Source organism: Azolla caroliniana, unplaced genomic scaffold (genome assembly GCF_043228905.1).
Source record: "Azolla caroliniana isolate FFs.n. ecotype wild unplaced genomic scaffold, voAzoCaro1.0.p SCAF_9, whole genome shotgun sequence".
NCBI lineage: Eukaryota > Viridiplantae > Streptophyta > Polypodiopsida > Salviniales > Salviniaceae > Azolla > Azolla caroliniana.
Window position 1 is genome coordinate 18,207,506 of NW_028230444.1, and position 18,455 is coordinate 18,225,960.

Consider the following 18,455-nt stretch of genomic DNA (forward strand, 5'->3'; position numbering starts at 1 on the left):
AATCCCCACTAAGTTTGAAGCTTGACTTCTATGTACATAGCTTGCCTTTTACGTAGGCAATCTAAAAACAAAGCCGCTCTTTGTACCTAACTTGCTATATGTGAAGCTTCACTTCGTAATAAATAGCACTAGTGAAGTGGCTACTCACGATGAGAATCAAAGAAGAGAATTGCTTCTTCATTACGTCGCTACTCATTATTGTAATGAGTACGGCTACTCTATCTTGTAAAGAGTAGCGATGAAGCACAAAGAGTAGATTGTTGGAGCAATGCAACAACCATGTCCATGGACGCAACCACTTCTTACTAAATCTAGAACTAACCTCAAACTAATGTTCTCACCTACACCTTGCTTTCCCACATACACAACACACACATCCCCACATGCGCTATGTTGAGCTCCAAGAAACAATCATGATAGAAACATCCCTCTTTGGTTCGAGACCCCTGTGGCTCGGCACATTTCACACACGTGGACGGAATATTGTGATGTAGTCCAACTTTATGCTAAACTTGTGAATCCAATTAAACTGGTTCGCAAATAAAAAAGACAAGATCAAGAAAGAGAAGGAAAACAATGAACTAGTTGTCAAACTTCAAAGGGAAAAATGATGAATGGATAATGAAGAAGGGAGAAGTTGTGGTAATAGCAAATCTGAGATGTGCACTTTTGGTATAATCGGGCGCCCATACGAAGATAAATTCAATTCATAAAATCGGTACTTCATGTAAAGGAGGAAAATCATTATTTATCTTGCTATCCAACAATTAGAGGAAAAACAGAGTAGTGTGGTAACATCAAATATGCAGCATCTACAATTGGTCAAACTGCGTGCCCATACGAAAATAGTCCAGTTACAAGTTCAAATAGCTATGATCGAAACATAGCTTGTTTCACATGAGTAAAATCAAGTGTAGCAAGCTACGCACGAGCCAACTCAGATGTAGTGAGCAAGGGCCAGGTGCAACTTGGACACAACAACTACGTCAAAATATTCCTATATGTAGCTACCTACAATGAAGATTTGCTCAATCGTAGCTTATAAGTTGTGTACTATTTGGGTCAAGTAGCTTTTGCATTGAAGAGGAACAACAGAGGGAAGAGACTGCACGACACTTTCTACAGTTCTCAATGCAACATTGATTGTCACCACAACAGCTACACTCAAGAATACCAAGAGTTTATTATATGATCTGTTAGTGGCCAACGATCGTGCTCCATATATTATTATTCTAGCGGGGCTTTAGGCCTCCCATATTGTTAGTAGGAGACCGGACATATGATAATAACCGGCACGAGCAAGGGATTGGAGATGAATCCGGAATAGCCCAACATCGTGAAGACCATTTTGACAAGACAAGGAGAGAGAGAGAGAGAGAGAGAGAGAGAGAGAGAGAGAGAGAGAGAGAGAGAGAGGAGGGCCCATCCAGCCCTTGTTTTGTTCTATAACATTTGTTTGCATACATACTTGGAAGGCATATCAAAAGTCCAGACTATACAATTATCAATATTCACGCCAAGTGTCTCTCTCTAGAAACATCCGGACATTTCTTCTTCTTGCGTCTCCAGAAACATCCGGACACTTCTTCTTCTTCTTCTGCAACATCTTCTGCTCCCGACTCTCATATAAATACTCCCTCCTTCCCCCTCCATCGCTATCTGTAAATCGCAGCAGCCTGCAACGAATTCATTCCCATCCTACTACACTCTCGCATCTGATCTTCATTACCTTTTGATCTATTCGTCGAATACCACAATTCCCACGCGCTGCGTCTGCGTTTGTTCAACCTGAAATCAATCCCTTCTAGCTGCTAATTCTCTCTTTCTTTTTAAAGTCTTTCTTCTATCCATCGATTTCCAAAGTGCCAAATGGCTGTTTCGCTCTTCGGACGTGGCAATTGCAGAGCATCAGACGATCCCCTCGATTCCTTCTTCTCGGATTCCCTCTTCTTCCCCTCTTCTTCTTTCCCTACCTCCTCTGCCTGGGCCATCTCTTCTTTCCCTGATCATCCTGGCTTCGCACGTGATGTTGCGGCTGTAGCCAACACGCAGGTGGATTGGAAGGAGACCGCCGATTCCCACATCTTCAAGGCTAACTTACCTGGTAAGTCCTTCAACACCTGCCGTTTATATATACTCTTGAATCCAATCATTTCAGATAGCATAGGTTTAGGGTTAGTTCTTATTGATTTTCCTTCTACTGTTATGTGGTAGCTATATAGTATCTGATCCCCCTGTGTTCTGCAAACAATTGCAATGTAGGTCTGAGCAAGCAGGAAGTGAAGGTGCAGGTGGAGGAAGGGCGCGTGTTGCAGATCAGCGGGGAGCGCAAGAAAGAGGAGACAAGCTCTACAGACAGATGGCACCGAGTGGAACGTTCCCAAGGGAGCTTCCTCCGGCGCTTCAGGCTCCCTGAGAACGCTAAATTAGAGGAGGTGAAGGCGGCTATGGAGAATGGGGTGCTCACTGTGACTGTCCCAAAGGCTGCACCGCCTGAGCCCAAATCTGCTGTTCGCACTGTTGACATCTCTTCCAGTTAAATCTAGTGGGAACAGCAGGCTGTACTTTTCAGGACTGATTGTGCAGTTGAGAATCAGGATCAGTCAGTACTGGAAGCACAGCCCATCGTATACGTGATATATATAAGTCAAAATAGTAGTTCTTGCTCGTTGCTACTTGTTCTCCTTCTCTGGCTATGCTCTTTGGGGCCATTATCTGTTCTCCTTCTGTAATTTAGCTATTGGAAGAAGGAGTTCGTTTTGGCTTTCAGTGCTCACCTTTTTGTTTCTTTGTCTGCTAGAATCATGTGGTCTCCTTCTCTGGTTATGCTCTGCTGGGGGAATTAGCTGTTCTCCTTCTGTAGTTTAGCTCTTGGAAGCAGTTCGTTTTTGGCTTTCATTGCTCCCCTTTTTTGTTTCTTTGTCTGCTAGAATCATGTGGATGTTTTGTAACAGAATTGGTTCATGAATGAATGAGATTTTACTCTTTTCTCTTTTCTCTGATTTTGATTGCAATGATAGTCCATACAAGTTGTATAAATTATACAGTCTGTTTTTTAACTAAACTGTAAGCCCATTTGGTTAGATTCGCATCAAATAGCTTAAGTGGTAGACGTCAAGCCACTCTTGTATTGACACATTAGATGAATGCAATGGGATTTAGTTGTGAGGAACGATGAAAATACTTCGTCCAAACACCTTAGATGAAGAATGCAATTTGGGATTTAGTGGCCGAGGAGCAAAATATGCTATTAGGAGGGAATCGAAGATGGAGATGATGGATGGTTGTAAAATCTAACTTTAGTCTTAAACAACAATAGAAATACTCATATATAAGCAAAATGCAGATCCAAATATATCTTTCTTACTCATTAGAGATTATATTGTTTGAACTCAAAACCTCTATACATGTGAGTTTGAGGTTTGAATAAGAGACTCGGTGGGTTATACATTGCACAAGCTACTTATACCTAGGAAATGGGGGTCATTTTGAGCCCATCAAAAATTATACACGAGTTACTTCCATACTAGGAAATGGGAATGATTGAAGATGACCTAATGGGGTTGCAACTTGCACACACTATGTTAGCCCTTATTAATTAATCTTGATGGTAGACAATGTTTTAAGTCAAAAGCCTAGTTTCAAGTAAGAAAACACGAAAAGTTAAAAGTTCCACTAGAAGCAAAAATGTGTGTTGGCGAACATATCAGGGCCCATGGGTATCATGAAGTCTAATTTGCTTTACTATGAACAGATTGAATAGATTATGTAGATCATTAACCAAAGAGTGAAGTCTTGTTAGCAAAAGGTACTCACATACTTGTAATGTTTCAAAAATGAGAATAGAGACCTTTTAGTGTCAAGACCTCGTCACTTGAATAAACACACAAACAATAATATAATACCATCATAGGTTAAATGACTGACTCCCATTAATTAGGAAAATAGGGATGTCTTAATTTATAGGTTAGGAAATAGCCGTTTTATGGTGTTGATGTGTGATGTTAAGAGTGCATCGCTTAACAACATGTGGCAATCTTCATAAACCTAGCTTAATGCATCGATGGCAAGCCAATACCAATGCTTTTTGTGACAACGTATGCCCATTTATGTTGTGGTGTGCTATTGAAGGATGGGATGTAACATTGATGTTACTCAACGCTATGGTGCTCAAGTGTGACTTTATGGAGTGGAAACACGGGGTGGCACTATCTCACTTTGTGCATGTATTGAAATAGGGACAATTTAGAAATGATTCTTAGATAGGAAATTAGAAATTGAATCCTCAACATCCTATCCTATCATGCAATTAGAAATAGGTGCTCAATCCATGGAGGTGCTAATCATGAGAACAATATGAATATAACCGATCATAACTTGTTGGTTGAAGGTGTTTTGCAATGAATGCACATCTTTGTATTGTGAGAGGTATGCCTTCATATTAATATTATTTGTTGAAGAGTCAAGATCACCATTTACCTTATTAGTAGCAATTAGGGCAAGAGTAGTTGTCAAGTACCCTCGAACCTCTAGCCTCACGTACCTAGACTAAGCAAACACTAACTCCGGTTTCTCTCATGAAGTTATCCTCACCAAGAAGTTCACTAGTGCCTTAATAAGAGTTAAGCATTATTGTATTCAAACACATAAATTGACACAAATATGAATAAGACAACCACATTTCCATTTATGAGAATCACCAACACACATACATCTCAAGAAGAGATTGGGGAGAACTTAACATTGTTTAAGAAAACACATTGTCTTGTTTTACATTAAGGCTCTGAGTGCAATACTTAAGTGTTCCTTTTTCTAAGTCCCACACTTGTGTCCTTGTAGTGATGTGAATATCGCCAACGGGCGTGTTACGTGCGGCAAATATTTAACATTTGGACACGGGATGCAAGGTACAAAAAAACTAATAGGAGAATATTTCTCCTTCCTTTTGGGTGACTGATGTATTAGCTAATGATTATTTTCCAATAATTTCCAACATTAGATGTAATATACACTACCTTTTATTCCTTTACGTCTTCTCCTTTTGTTGTGTATCGATCACAACCACAAGTAGTGCGAATGTTGTGAGGAATAGTGAATGATGACCAATGTTTGAAAACTAAGCTTGAGAGTAGCAAAGTGATAATTGTAAAGTATGTGATTGTTGTACAAGCCTCAAGGCAAAAATAATTTTTGTCAAAACTACATTTTCTCAAGAGTGTGGGATGTCTAAGGAATTGGTAAGTTGCAAGTAGAGTTGATCGTGTAGTGATTTGGGCAACCCTTGTGATCTTCTGATTCCTACCAAGTTGTGAAATCCATGCAGCCTAAGGGGCAAGTAGAGCTTACTCGTCAAGTAGCCATTAGCTCGTCAAGTAGCTATTAGTAGCCCACTGGTCAAGTAACCATGGACCTACGTGACACGAAATGGCCAAGTAACCATGGACATGCATGACACCTAATGGTCAAGTAATCATGGACCTAATTGACACTTCTCATTTCCCTGTGGGTGCACAACAATTACATCATCCTTGAACCCACACAACAACTCTCCTTCCTCTAACTTGCCCAAGATAATTACATCCTTTAACCATTGTTGATCGCTTTCCTCCTATCTAACACCCTCCTCTAGGTTCGTTCACGAACTCCACTATTCCTCGACCATATCATATGCTAGTCATCCAACAACGTAAAAGACAAGCACATGTCATAATATATAACATACACAAGGCCTTTACTTAGAAAGGATACGTATTGAAGCGAAAAATGATAGCCTAAAACCATTTGGGACAATTGCACGACGATGATGTACAAAGCATGTATAGTGATAAGATTATAACCATAAGCACATAGACTCTTACAAGTCCAAGGGATAGTGAATGGTGAAAGAAAGTGAATACTAAGCTTGAGAGCGACAGTGAGGGTGTTGAACCACCACCATTTTCAAATTTGTGTTTCAACATTGAAACAAGGCAGATTTTACAATCTGAGCATAAAAAGTTTCTACTTATGTTGCAATTATAAGTACAATTATTCAATAATGGCAAACTTTACGATCAAGTAATTGAAGAATAGTTTCATTGATCATGTATAAAGCAATTCTCTTAGAACAAATTACAAACAACTAAGACACCACAAGACGATACCATTGAGACCAGAAACTAACCATAATTACGAGAGGAAAAGACTGGATACAGTATATATTAACTCATATGAACTTCAGATCTTGACAGGACTCAAAAGTACATGAATATACATACACAACATACATTACATTGGGGACACTGTTTCTAGGGGATGTGAAATTAACGAACAAAATGTTGAGGATGTTTCATATCGATTAATTTAATCCGAAGAGATGTCAATGTTGCGGACTGCAGATTTAGGCTCAGGAGGTGAGGCCTTAGGGACGGTGACAGTGAGCACGCCATTCTCCATGGCCGCCTTCACCTCCTCCACCTTAGCATTCTCAGGGAGCCTGAATCGCCTGAGGAAGCTCCCTTGGGAACGTTCCACCCGGTGCCATCTGTCTGTAGAAGCACTCTCCTCTTTCTTGCGCTCCCCGCTGATCTGCAACACGCGCCCATCCTCCACCTGCACCTTCACTTCCTGCTTGCTCAGACCTACAATCATGATTTGTTGTCACATCAAGGGGGTCAGATGCCATAAACATACATAACACAGAAGAAACTCAAAATCTACGAGAATCACAACATGTTCGTAAAATGTGTGATGCTTGAGCCTTGAATAAAGAAACTCAAATCACAATATGTTCGCGAAATGTGCGATTTGTTGTCACATCAAGGGGTTCAGATACAGATACCATATCATACATAAACTCAGAAGAAACTCAAAAGCTACCAGAATCACAACATGTTCGTGAAAGGCGTGATGCTTGAATAAAGAAGAGTAGTAGGTATTTATACTAAATTTACCAGGTAAATTAGCCTTGAACACATGGGAATCGTCAGTCTCCTTCCAATCCACCTGCGTGTTGGCCACCGCTGCTATGTCACGGGCGAAGCCGGGATGGTCAGGGAAGGAGGAGAGCGGGAAGGAAGGGAAGAGGAGGGAATCAGAGAAGAACGCATCAAGGGGGTCCTGCGCTGCTCTGCGATTGCCGAGTCCGAAGAGGGAGAGGGCCATTGGCAGAGAGTAAATGACGGGATCAAGTAGAAGGAGGAGGAGGAATCAAAAAACAGTGCCTTGCCTGCTGCAGAGATATATATATATATATATATATGAGTATCGATGGGAATTGGATGGAATCAGAGTGTGTGTTTATGGAATGATCGTGCAAGGACGAAGAGTAGGATCGGATTGGATTGAATTTGATCGGATTGGATTGCAGAGAGGTGACGATCAAAACGACTGTTTGTCTCCTCCATGGGCCTGCGTCCATCTCTTTATATACATGTGTGTGTGGGTGTGTGTGTGTGTGTAGGAGAAGGAAGACTCCGGATGTTTCTAGAGAATGCATGACCTGATGACGTTGAGAGCCCAAAGCATTATTTGTTTGTTGCGAGTTCGCTCCTTTTGTTTCACACTTTGGGAGTTTGGTCAAAGGGGGGGCACGAGCGAGAGTCCGATCCCATTATGCGCTTACGAAAAGCATCATGTCTCAGACAAATCATCTTTTATTTCTAAGCTTGTCCTTGCGCTATTGCCTCTGCCCCTCACATTCGGCGAAAAGTATAAAACCCTTCAATAATCACGGCGCACAATGATTCACTTCTTGTAACTGATGAAAAGCTACATATCAATTGACAATGCTCATGGTAATTGGCATATTATGGAGCTGAGTGATCAAATAAGCTATCTAAAAAAATAGCACTACAAAATCATCTAGCCCCCAACGCCTTGAGAGACTTCTTGAACATTGTTAGTTGCTTCTAAATTCCACATTACCTTGGAAGACTTCGGGAACACAAACCCATGATTAGTAGGACATTATGATAACCTTTGAAACGTTTCCCATGCTTATAGGAACTTTGAGAAACTTTTTCGAACACACTTCTCCCATATTGTATATATCTAAAGCACATTGCATAAGTATAAAGCATTGGCGTTCTTTCCATTGCATTGCCTAAGGACTAATTTAATCACAACATGATATCCACACGTTGTCTTAGGAATGAATATATGGTCTCCATATGTGAAACGCAAGGTAAGCTTAGGGTATAAAAGAAAGGGTCTACATATTGGATGGTTGGGGGATAGTCCTATCATGTTAGTACATGTTTTGTTTCTCGTGGTTTACACTGGAATTGATCAATATTTGACAACAAGAAGTTTGACTACAGAACAAGAGTCTTTCTAAACCCTAACCCTGAACCTCCTTTATCTTAAGAAGATGGAAATAGGGAATTAGTAATGGTATATAAAAATAGTCTTGACCACCAACACAATAGTCTCTTAAAATTTCCTAAATGGTTTGGACCATATGAAGTCTAAAGACCATACGACAATCACACCTACTACTTGAGTGAGTTGGATGGACCACTTCAAGTGTTGTTTGTAGGGAAGACAATGAAGATATTCAAGAAAAGACACACAAATGGATCCTCTTATAGTACTAGAGATTGTTTTGAGTGAGGAAGGTAAGGACCGCCAAGAGTGTGACGATTTGATGGATGTTAAAGGAGATAGGAATGTCTTGGTAGCATATGTACATAAAAAACGATGTGTAGATTTAGTGGGGGTGAGTGTCTTGTTGCTCTAAGTGTTGTAAACTGAGACCGTAGTGCGGAATACAAAACAACACTATAGGTTAAAGAACAACAAGTTGGTGTAAACAAGATGATTCAACAACAAAGACAACTTAAACAAAGATCAAGATTAGGAGACAAAAGAGAGAAAGTGAGAGACAAACGTTACAATACAAAGAATGGCAACTCACACCATTTACAAACTAGTTACAATGTCAATGACTACTTTATATTTTGGACCATGTGGAGATTATCGGTGGAAGGGCACAATTGTTCAAAGTGAGAATCTTTTATGTCAATGTTGGTAATGTATATGATCCTAACTTGATGTATGATGGGGTGGTTTTCTTTAGATCTTTACTTAATTTGTTACCTAATACGGAAGCCTTGTGTTTGGCGAACAATTTGAATATGATTGAGTCAATTGAAGATTGCTTAGAAATATTTATGACAATGGTATATGGATCAAAAATAGGTGCTTGCGAACAATTATATTTCCATCCAAATATTATAGATGCCTTGGTAACGTGTAATTTTACTTTTTTCACACATTCTTTAAGATTTTCTCATTTGAATAGGCATTTGGTGAATCCTATTTTATCACAAATTGATAGAATTTATTTGTCTGATGCATTGGCTACCATGGGGGGTAAGGAGTGCATATGTTTTGATACTACATTTTTGGATCATTAGTTGGTTGAGGGGACTCATGCATGTGCATCAAAATTCTTGGCCAAGGGAAGATCATGTTCATATTGCACAATCCGTCTTCATAGATGGGATGATGTTAAGAGTTGATGGTATTGTGATGGGGTTCATCTAGTTGATTTGTTGTTGCATAATTTGATTTGAGTTGAGGAGCTTTTTGTGGCTAGGACAATGGTGTTAAGGAAGAAAGCGTTGTACAGATTGTGATGGTTAAGATATTGGTTGTTTCTTTGCAACGATTGTAGGAAAATTATCCACATTGCTTCTGGACAATGAATGAGTTAAGAGACTATTCCGGAGGTTAAATCAGCTAAGTAACTCAATAGTAAGTAGGGAAAAGTACCAAGATACCCCTAGAAAATCGTCTATTTACCATAATGCCCCTGGAAGTTCCAAATTTACCAAACTACCCTTATGTCTAAAAAATTACACTTTATAAAGTAATTATACACTCAAATCTTTGGTAAATAGGGCTAGTTCGGGTCCATTTCTTCCATCTTTAGTAAATAGGGCTCGTAGATGTGAGTGTATAATTACTTTATAAAGTGTAATTTTTTGGACATACGGGTAGTTTGGTAAATTTGAAACTTCCAGGGGTATCCTGGTACTTTTCCCTAGTAAGTATTCCTTTTTTTTAAAATGAGTAAAGTTGAAAAATGTTGGTGATAAGGGACCCAAAGAATTCTTTAAAACGCATAGGAGGAAACATTCACGATTTCAAATGGTTTAAGGTGGTTTGACGATACATTAATTGATGCTCCTTTTGGTATGAGGGACATTGTTTCTTGACTTTTACAAAAATTTATTGGTGCGGTATTCTTTTTGGTGGATGATTTGCAAGAAAAGAATGAAATTCTTGATTGTATTATATATTTGTAGTTCTCATAGATACATATTGTCAACTTTGATGCAACCAATGACATTAGAGGAGGTTTTTTTGCTTTGTTAGAGCTACATCGAGATGCATGTATTGGAGATGATGGTCTAACAAGGTTGTTCTTTGAAAAGTATTAGTCTTGGATTGGACTTTGCATCACTACTGCATTTAATAGAATCTTTGTTACATGTTGTGTACCTGATCATTTTATAGAATCTTTGTTATTAGAAGGTCTAATTTTTGTGATCCCTAACTTGTGTCTGATCATTTTATGAAACACTATGTAAGGATAATACAAAAAACTTTGCCTAATTAAATAAAATTAGAAGGAAAATTGTGCATTGTAGTACTGCAAATTCATCATTTGCGGGATGGATTATTGTAGTGCACCAAGTTTTGTATTCATGTGGTATGTTGCTTCTTCGGCTTGAATTTATGCAAAATCATCTTTAACTATAGTACAACAATTGGTTAGGATTTTCCAATTGTCTAGAAAAGACAATTGTTATGTCATAGTATTACAAAAGTGCTACAATAGTTGGAAGCTCACAATCACTTCCAAAAACTATGTGGTTTTATCAGTAGTTAGAACTTAGGATAATTGGATGTGATAAATTAATTTATGACATTTTTGAAACGTGGCATGTGAAGGGAGGGAGAGAGTGCAAAAAACTCAACTTTTACTATTGGTCAAAACTTGGTCTAAGTGACCACTGAAAGAAAACTTTAGGGCTTCAGCTAACCATTAGAATAACAACGTCAACATGTCAAAACTCAGCAAAGGAAATGAAGGGGAAATGATGAGCTTCAATGCATATTTAAAAATTAATAATAGGAAAGCATGTGGTAAATGCAATACATCACATAGAATTGCTGAAACAAAGTGTTGTGTAAGCATAAGAATGTGCATGCTCGAAAAGGAAAACCAATTATGCGTATTAAGAAGAGATAATACTATTTTTGCCCGATAAGGGAACTCCTATAATGAGCTAATGCATCCATTCTTGGGTTCCTTCGTTTTAGGAATAGAGCACCCAAGCTTTTTTCACAAGTAGAATCACAAGGTTGCGAATCATGAGGGTGTGTGGAAGGCTTACAATGGACAAGGAAATGTTGTCGTCAATCATAAACTTGTCACTTTGAAACTTAATGATATCTCCTTAAACATCCTTCTTACCCTGATCCCTTATCATGGTTTTGTGTCATCCTCCCAAACCACGACGCTTAGCCTTACCCTCGACTACCAAATACTAGGCTTGAAACCAAGCCTAGGTTTTAGACCTATCGTTACCCTTTTTGAGCTTTCACAAGAGTGCATGCACACACATAATCCCACACATTAAATATATTCATGTGCATAGTGCACACAAACATAAAATCAAAGCCTATTCTAGACGTATACGACTCAGATGCATGCAAACCCCACATAGTACTACTACATTCACGTGAAATGTGAAAGTATGCACTATATACTTATAACAAAATACATGCACAATTACACAATAACACAAACTATTATTCATATATATACACGTAAACACATACACAATCTCGCATATAGAGTTACTCCTATAAGTGCAAAACAAACACAAATTTATATGCATGTTAACACACTTCACAACCACATATATAACATAAAGAAGACACACATAGAGAAAGCATGAACAAGGGAGAACAGATCTTCTAGCGGCCAGAGCATTAGTCACCATTAACATAAAGGAATGGCATTGAATGTTGTGAATTGTTGAATCATTCTCAACAAATAGCTATTGAAATTGTTCTATTCTCTAAAAAATGTCATCGAATAATGATGCATTCCATACTCATTTCTTCATATTTATCTTCATAATCAATTAGATAAGTATGTAGACATGTTTCCAAAGGACTTTCTTTTGGGTTCTCCTCCTCCTCAAGTAATGGGAAATCTAATAGACTTGTTACCTAGTAACAAATGAGAAACGGTGAGCAAAATGCTTAAGTGTGAAAAAAGGTGAAGAAAGTCAAACATATGTAACAAAGTATTTACCCATTCATTTTATTCACATATCAATGTATCATCTTCTCCTTGGCCTATGTCTATTATGCTCGTTATGAATAATGATGGCATAATAATGCCAATTTATCCAATGTTAAATGCAATCACACTAAGGAACATTATTTGGTGCCTCTAGTAGAGAAGTTGTTTGATATATTATGAGGACCCTTATGTTTCTCTAGGATAGGCATTTGTTCTAAGTAGCATCAAGTACATCTATGAAATTAGGAAGTCCATGAAATGACTATGCATACACATTTTGGCCATGCCATCAAGCTCATTATGTTCCATCTAGTTTATCATATCAATGAATAACATTCTTAAAGAATACTTTGAGAAGTTTATAGTCATTTTTTGTGCTGAATAGTGCTAGTGAACCATTTGGAGCATCTTCAAAAAGTGTTTGATTAGCTGAAGACACATGTTATATGCAAAACTTCTTAAATCTAATTTTTTCTAGGAGAAAACTAAGTCTCTTATTGCACCTTATGATGGTATTACATGTCAACAGTTAAGGCCAAGGCATTTTATAGATTGGCCATCATGTGAAGATATTATTAGAAGGAAATTTGTGATTGTGCTAGGATCCAATTACTAAATAGCTAATGAATAAACGATATCTTACTATGTGGGATGATATAAAACAACATAATTTGAAATCCTAGCGTTATTCTCTAAATTGTATCACTATTGGCGATCGTAGACCCCAATATGTATATCATGGTGTTTTTACAATAGAGGTTGTTTTACTCAAAGGTGGGATGAACATTAAACCATAGACAGAAAAATACATATTCTACAAAAGGCACGATTGATGGGTTAGGTAAATATTGTAGCTAACTAGTGGGGCGTGTTCCAAAAAACCCTACATGACCAAAATTAAAATTGTGGAGGGTGCTGATAATCATATTGTGGACATGTGGATAAAAATAGTTTGTTCTGCTCCGATTATTTTTTACCGTGTTCGATTATCTCCATGCCAATGGATGATTGCAAGGCACTTGGGAATATACAATTTCATGGGATAAATAATACTTTTGTAAGAAAAGCTTTAGGGTGGTGGTAAATACATCTGCAAATTGCTTACTTGTTACCTGGATATAGGTTCATCATTACAAGAAATTAAAATTTCCAATCATGCATGTTTGTACATCTTTCTTACGTCTAGACTTTGGAACCACCTTGCAATTATAAGTTCATGTTTGACACTTGTTTTAACGTTTTCTAGTTTAATGACTAAATCAACCAATGAGTGTACTAACCCTTTTGTTCTCTAAAGGGATTTTGTAAAGCCAAATTCTTATGAGCAATTGTTAATTGGCATGATATCAAACTCAAAATTTGAAGATATTTTTTTATGAATAATATCACATCGTGGCTTAAAAGATGGGAAGCACATGCGTTACCACTCCATCATATTTTCATACAATTAAATAAATCGATTTTATTAACATAAACAAATTTTTTTGTGTAAGTTAGCATTAGTTGGATCAAACTTGGTATTTAACAAGTTGATCAAAGCTAAGCCTGGGATTCTATGGGCACTACTTTTTTTGAGATTCACAAATTGGTGGGCACAACAAAGATCCCTAGATTATGTGTAAAGGTAATGCTTCCACATTCTGCATTAGGCTCCCTTGTGACGCCCAATGCTATTTTGTTTTCTCATTATCGAATAATAGCTCTCCTTTGTTGTAGTAAATTGGTGAATATTTGTATGGATTGCGGGCACGAGACAACAGAAGCTCTGCTTACGGACGGAGCCAATGGATGGTGGTGTGAGAAATGGGCGGGATGTGTCCATGAAATGGTGATGGACATTGGATGGCCATGCAAACCACCACACTAAATTTCAATGGACGTCCAATAGAAGAAGAAAAGACCACCCCCTATTCTTGAAATGGCCTGCCATTCTCCAAAGCTAAAGTAATAATAATACAAAAGGCCCTCTCCCCTGTTGTTCTCTTGTATCCCCAATGGCCTCCTCCTCCTCAGACTAAGCATCTGAGGCCGGGCTATGGCGCACACCCCTGCTTCCTGCTCCCTCGCTGAAGGACCCAACCTCTTCACCCCTCCCAGATCTCCTCCCATATCTCCCTTTCCCCCTCTCGGCCTGAGCTTCTCCGCCTCTTTCTCCCCCACAGAGAAGCATGAAAGATCCCTCTCCTTGCACACAAGCTTCCCCATCACGCCACCATGGCTGAAGCGAACCCCCGATCCTCTCGTGTCTGTGAGGTCAGCTTCGAGGGAGAAGTTCGAAAGAAGGAAGCCTCATGTGAACATCGGAACCATAGGTCACGTTGATCATGGGAAAACCACACTCACGGCGGCCCTCACCATGGCCATGGCGTCGGAGCTTGGAAGCCAGCCTAAACGCTATGATCAGATCGATGCTGCACCTGAAGAGAAAGCTCGAGGAATCACCATTAACACTACGGTGGTCGAATATGAGTCTCCGAGAAGACATTATGCGCATGTGGATTGTCCTGGACATGCTGACTATGTTAAGAACATGATTACAGGAGCTGCTCAGATGGATGGGGCGATCCTTGTGGTATCGGCATCTGATGGTGTCATGCCTCAGACCAAGGAGCATATCCTTCTTGCTAGACAGGTGGGTGTTCCTCATGTGGTTGTCTTTTTGAATAAAATTGATCAAGTCGATGATGAAGAGCTCATCGAGCTCGTAGAGCTCGAGATCCGAGATCTCCTCAAGTCTTATGATTACCCTGGTGATGATGTGGCTGTAGTTTATGGATCGGCCTTAAAAGCATTAGAAGCCTTCGAGAATAAGGCTGATATCAAGAGAGGTGAGAATGAATGGGTAGATAGAATCTATAAGCTCATCGATGCTGTCGACCAGAATATACCCATACCAGTGAGGCAGGTGGATATGCCGTTCTTGATGGCTATCGAAGACGTTTTCTCCATCACCGGAAGAGGAACTGTAGCCACAGGGAAAGTGGAGAGAGGAAAGATCAAGATAGGTGAATCAGTGGATATAGTTGGGTTCATAGATACAAGAACTACCATTGTGACCAGCGTGGAAATGTTCCAGAAGCTTCTCGACGAGGCCATGGCAGGGGACAATGTGGGGCTTCTATTAAGAGGCATTCAGAAGGCAGATGTATCAAGAGGGATGGTTATTGCGAAACCGGGGACCATTAAGCCACGGAAGAAATTTGTTGCATCTGTTTATATCTTGAGGAAAGAAGAAGGTGGAAGGCATTCTCCTTTCTTTGCTGGTTTTACCCCTCAATTTTACATGAGGACCACAGATGTTACTGGGAAGGTTGTGAATGTAGGGAATGACTCGGGGGAGGGAAGCAAGATGGTTTTACCTGGTGATCGTGTCAAGATGATGGTGGAGCTTATTCAACCAGTGGCAATCGAGAAGAAAATGAGATTTGCCATCAGAGAGGGTGGTAAAACTGTCGGGGCTGGAATCGTTTCAGAAATATTGGAGTAGCAAGAAAACTTTAGGATGCTTGTGTATGTGTGCATGTGCCATGTTTTGCTTGGGGTTCCACTGGTATAGCTGCTTCTTGTTTGTTGAGGGTGAAGAAGGTTCTTGCTTCAGTTAAGCTCAAGATATGCAGTCTAGTTTCAGGATGCATTATTGAATATATTAAGGGTACACCAAGCTTGGCAAGATAATTTGTTATATGAACAAAATGGGTTTGAACATGGACAAAATGGGATCAAACTGAAGAGTGTCTCTGACATAGTAGAGAATCTCTTTATATTAGCATGGAGAGCCCACTTATATGATGGCTTTGCATGCATGGTTTGACAAAGCATGATTACTAGAATAAAAGGTATGTTCTTCTAGACATGCCTTGTGAGGGGAAGAATAGCAAAAACTGTGTAGAACAAAATGTGAAACTATAGACAGAAGGAAATCACCATTTACACAATCAATCAATGAGTAATGTTCCTAAATATTATTTGGTTCTACAAAAAATAATGCTGCTTTGGATTATCCGAGAACCGTTGTCGTCGTCGCCTATAATGCTTGTAAATAGTTCATTTCCTGGATAACAATTTGAGCATGTGATTTGTGTCCATCCTAATTTACTCTTTAGCTTTTATAGCCCTTTCACATGAAATACTTGTAAAAGTAGTAAGAAACCTTTGGTTTTGAGCTTGGCCAAAAGGTTGGGCTCAAAGCAGCATCACATTTTTCTTCATATGAATGAACAAATATGTGAACTTGTGTAGACCATGAATGATGATTTGGTGGATGGAATGAAAGAATGTAGTAAAAAATGATATATTATAGTACCTTGTGCATGTATTGAGCCTATAGCATAGAGAAAAAGAGGTTTCTTTACTCAAATGTTCAAGAGTAGATAGGTTTCTAACTTCGTGAGAAAGTAAGACATCTTCTACAGGAGCCGCTTGATGATGAATATTAGAATGATTATGAGGGGTTCTTGTTTATTTTGTTTCTTTTATGGTGAAAACATTTAATTATATTAATAAAAATTTGTGAAAAATACTACAATGTTACCACAAAGCAGGGGGTAATAGGATATGTTGGATTGTCTATAGGCAAGATAACCACCCCATAAAGGAAATGTTTTTAATTTGCTATAATAAACAAAACTACCACATCAATGCTCCAAAGAATAGATCTCGTGAGGGCAATATTTTGATGTCATTCCACCATTAAGCATTAATCAAGACAATTATAAGAGAGACATCTCTCTCTCTCTCTCTCTCTCTCTCTCTCTCTCTCTCTCTCAACATAACCTTTGGTTGCCATTTTTATCATTGCTTCAATATGACAAAGTTCTCATTCCCTTCAATGTGACAGAAGGTGTTGGGCACTTGTGGGAAGACTCATCAATTATGCATATTTTTACCTAAACAAAGGAGAGTTATAGCACTACGCTTTGATACAATGGTATTACATATAACCACATTTACATTTTCTTTCTACACATTGTTCCACTCCATAAACACGTTTCTTAAATAATTGCAATGTGTACTCCCCATTGCAATGTTTATCTCTATGGACACTAAAAAGTATCTATGATCTTTCTATCTTTCTATCTCTCTATTTAGGGTTTGCCTTACAGCTTTGCAAAGAGTGTAGCTTGGTACACAACTCGAATACGGAGCGAGTCTAGGCTTGATAGCAATGCTTTTTTGGCTTAAGCACGCTTAACTTGAAATGCTTGAAGCATCCAGACAACCACAAAACCCATGGCATGTGAGTTGCCAAGGTAAGTAGGAATGTGCTACACATTGATCCCCAACAAGTGATTGGTTGTCACCCGCAAGTGGATGGTATACCGATTGCGAACGTCACAACAATTACAAGTGTGAACTATGCAACCACTAGAGGCCTAAGAATGAACCGTTTTTCTCATGGTGGCGGGTTCTACACTTAGGTGGAATCCCTCCATAGTATATTGGGGTCACTTTTTGGGTTTGCCTTACGACTTTGCAAGGAGTGTGGGTCGGTATACCGCTCGAATACGGAGCGTGTCCATTCTTGATAGCAATGCCCCCCCCCCCCCCCCCCCCCCAACCCATTACTATTGTAGATGTAACCAGGACAGCTCGGGAGGTCACCCATCCTAGTACAATTCTAACTCAAGCACACTTAACTTGCAATTCTTGAAGCATCTAGACAACCACAAAACTCATTGCATGTGTGGTTTTAGGGGTTATTGACCGTGAGGTCGAAGCAAAGAGTGCGGGCGGTATAACAATTGGTGGGGGTATATGAATGTGTGAGAGGGAGAGTTAAAGGATACAAAGATGAGAGAGCGACACACACACACACACACACACACACACACACACACACACAAAGTTTCACACATTTAAAATGGCCATCGACTCACAATGACAATGTTGACAGAGATAACCAGTAAGCTTGTGCAACTTATGCCTGCCAATGGGCTAGTAGCGCCTAGAAGAGGACAATGACCATATGACATCCATGATAATATACCCACACACACACACACACACAAAGTATCACACATTTAAAATGGCCATCGACTCACAATGACAATGTTGACAGAGATAACTAGTGAGCTTGTGCAACTTATGCCTACCAATGGGCTAATCGCGCTTAGAAGAGGACAATGACCATATGACATCCATGATAATA

The 18,455-nt window shown here is 39.1% G+C and overlaps 2 protein-coding genes across 2 annotated transcripts; one reads left to right on the forward strand and one right to left on the reverse strand.

Annotated features, from left to right (window-relative positions):
* Nucleotides 1-1,705: 1,705 nt before the first annotated feature.
* Nucleotides 1,706-2,995, forward strand: LOC147860379 (18.1 kDa class I heat shock protein-like). Its single transcript, XM_087324235.1, has 2 exons — nucleotides 1,706-2,104; nucleotides 2,263-2,995. The coding sequence occupies exons 1-2, from the start codon at nucleotides 1,870-1,872 to the stop codon at nucleotides 2,538-2,540; spliced, it is 513 nt and encodes a 170-aa protein (XP_087180361.1). The 5' UTR covers nucleotides 1,706-1,869; the 3' UTR covers nucleotides 2,541-2,995.
* A 3,254-nt stretch (nucleotides 2,996-6,249) lies between these two features.
* Nucleotides 6,250-7,336, reverse strand: LOC147860380 (18.1 kDa class I heat shock protein-like). Its single transcript, XM_087324245.1, has 2 exons — nucleotides 6,933-7,336; nucleotides 6,250-6,620 (listed from the first exon to the last, which is right to left on the reverse strand). The coding sequence occupies exons 1-2, from the start codon at nucleotides 7,141-7,143 to the stop codon at nucleotides 6,343-6,345; spliced, it is 489 nt and encodes a 162-aa protein (XP_087180371.1). The 5' UTR covers nucleotides 7,144-7,336; the 3' UTR covers nucleotides 6,250-6,342.
* Nucleotides 7,337-18,455: the final 11,119 nt, after the last annotated feature.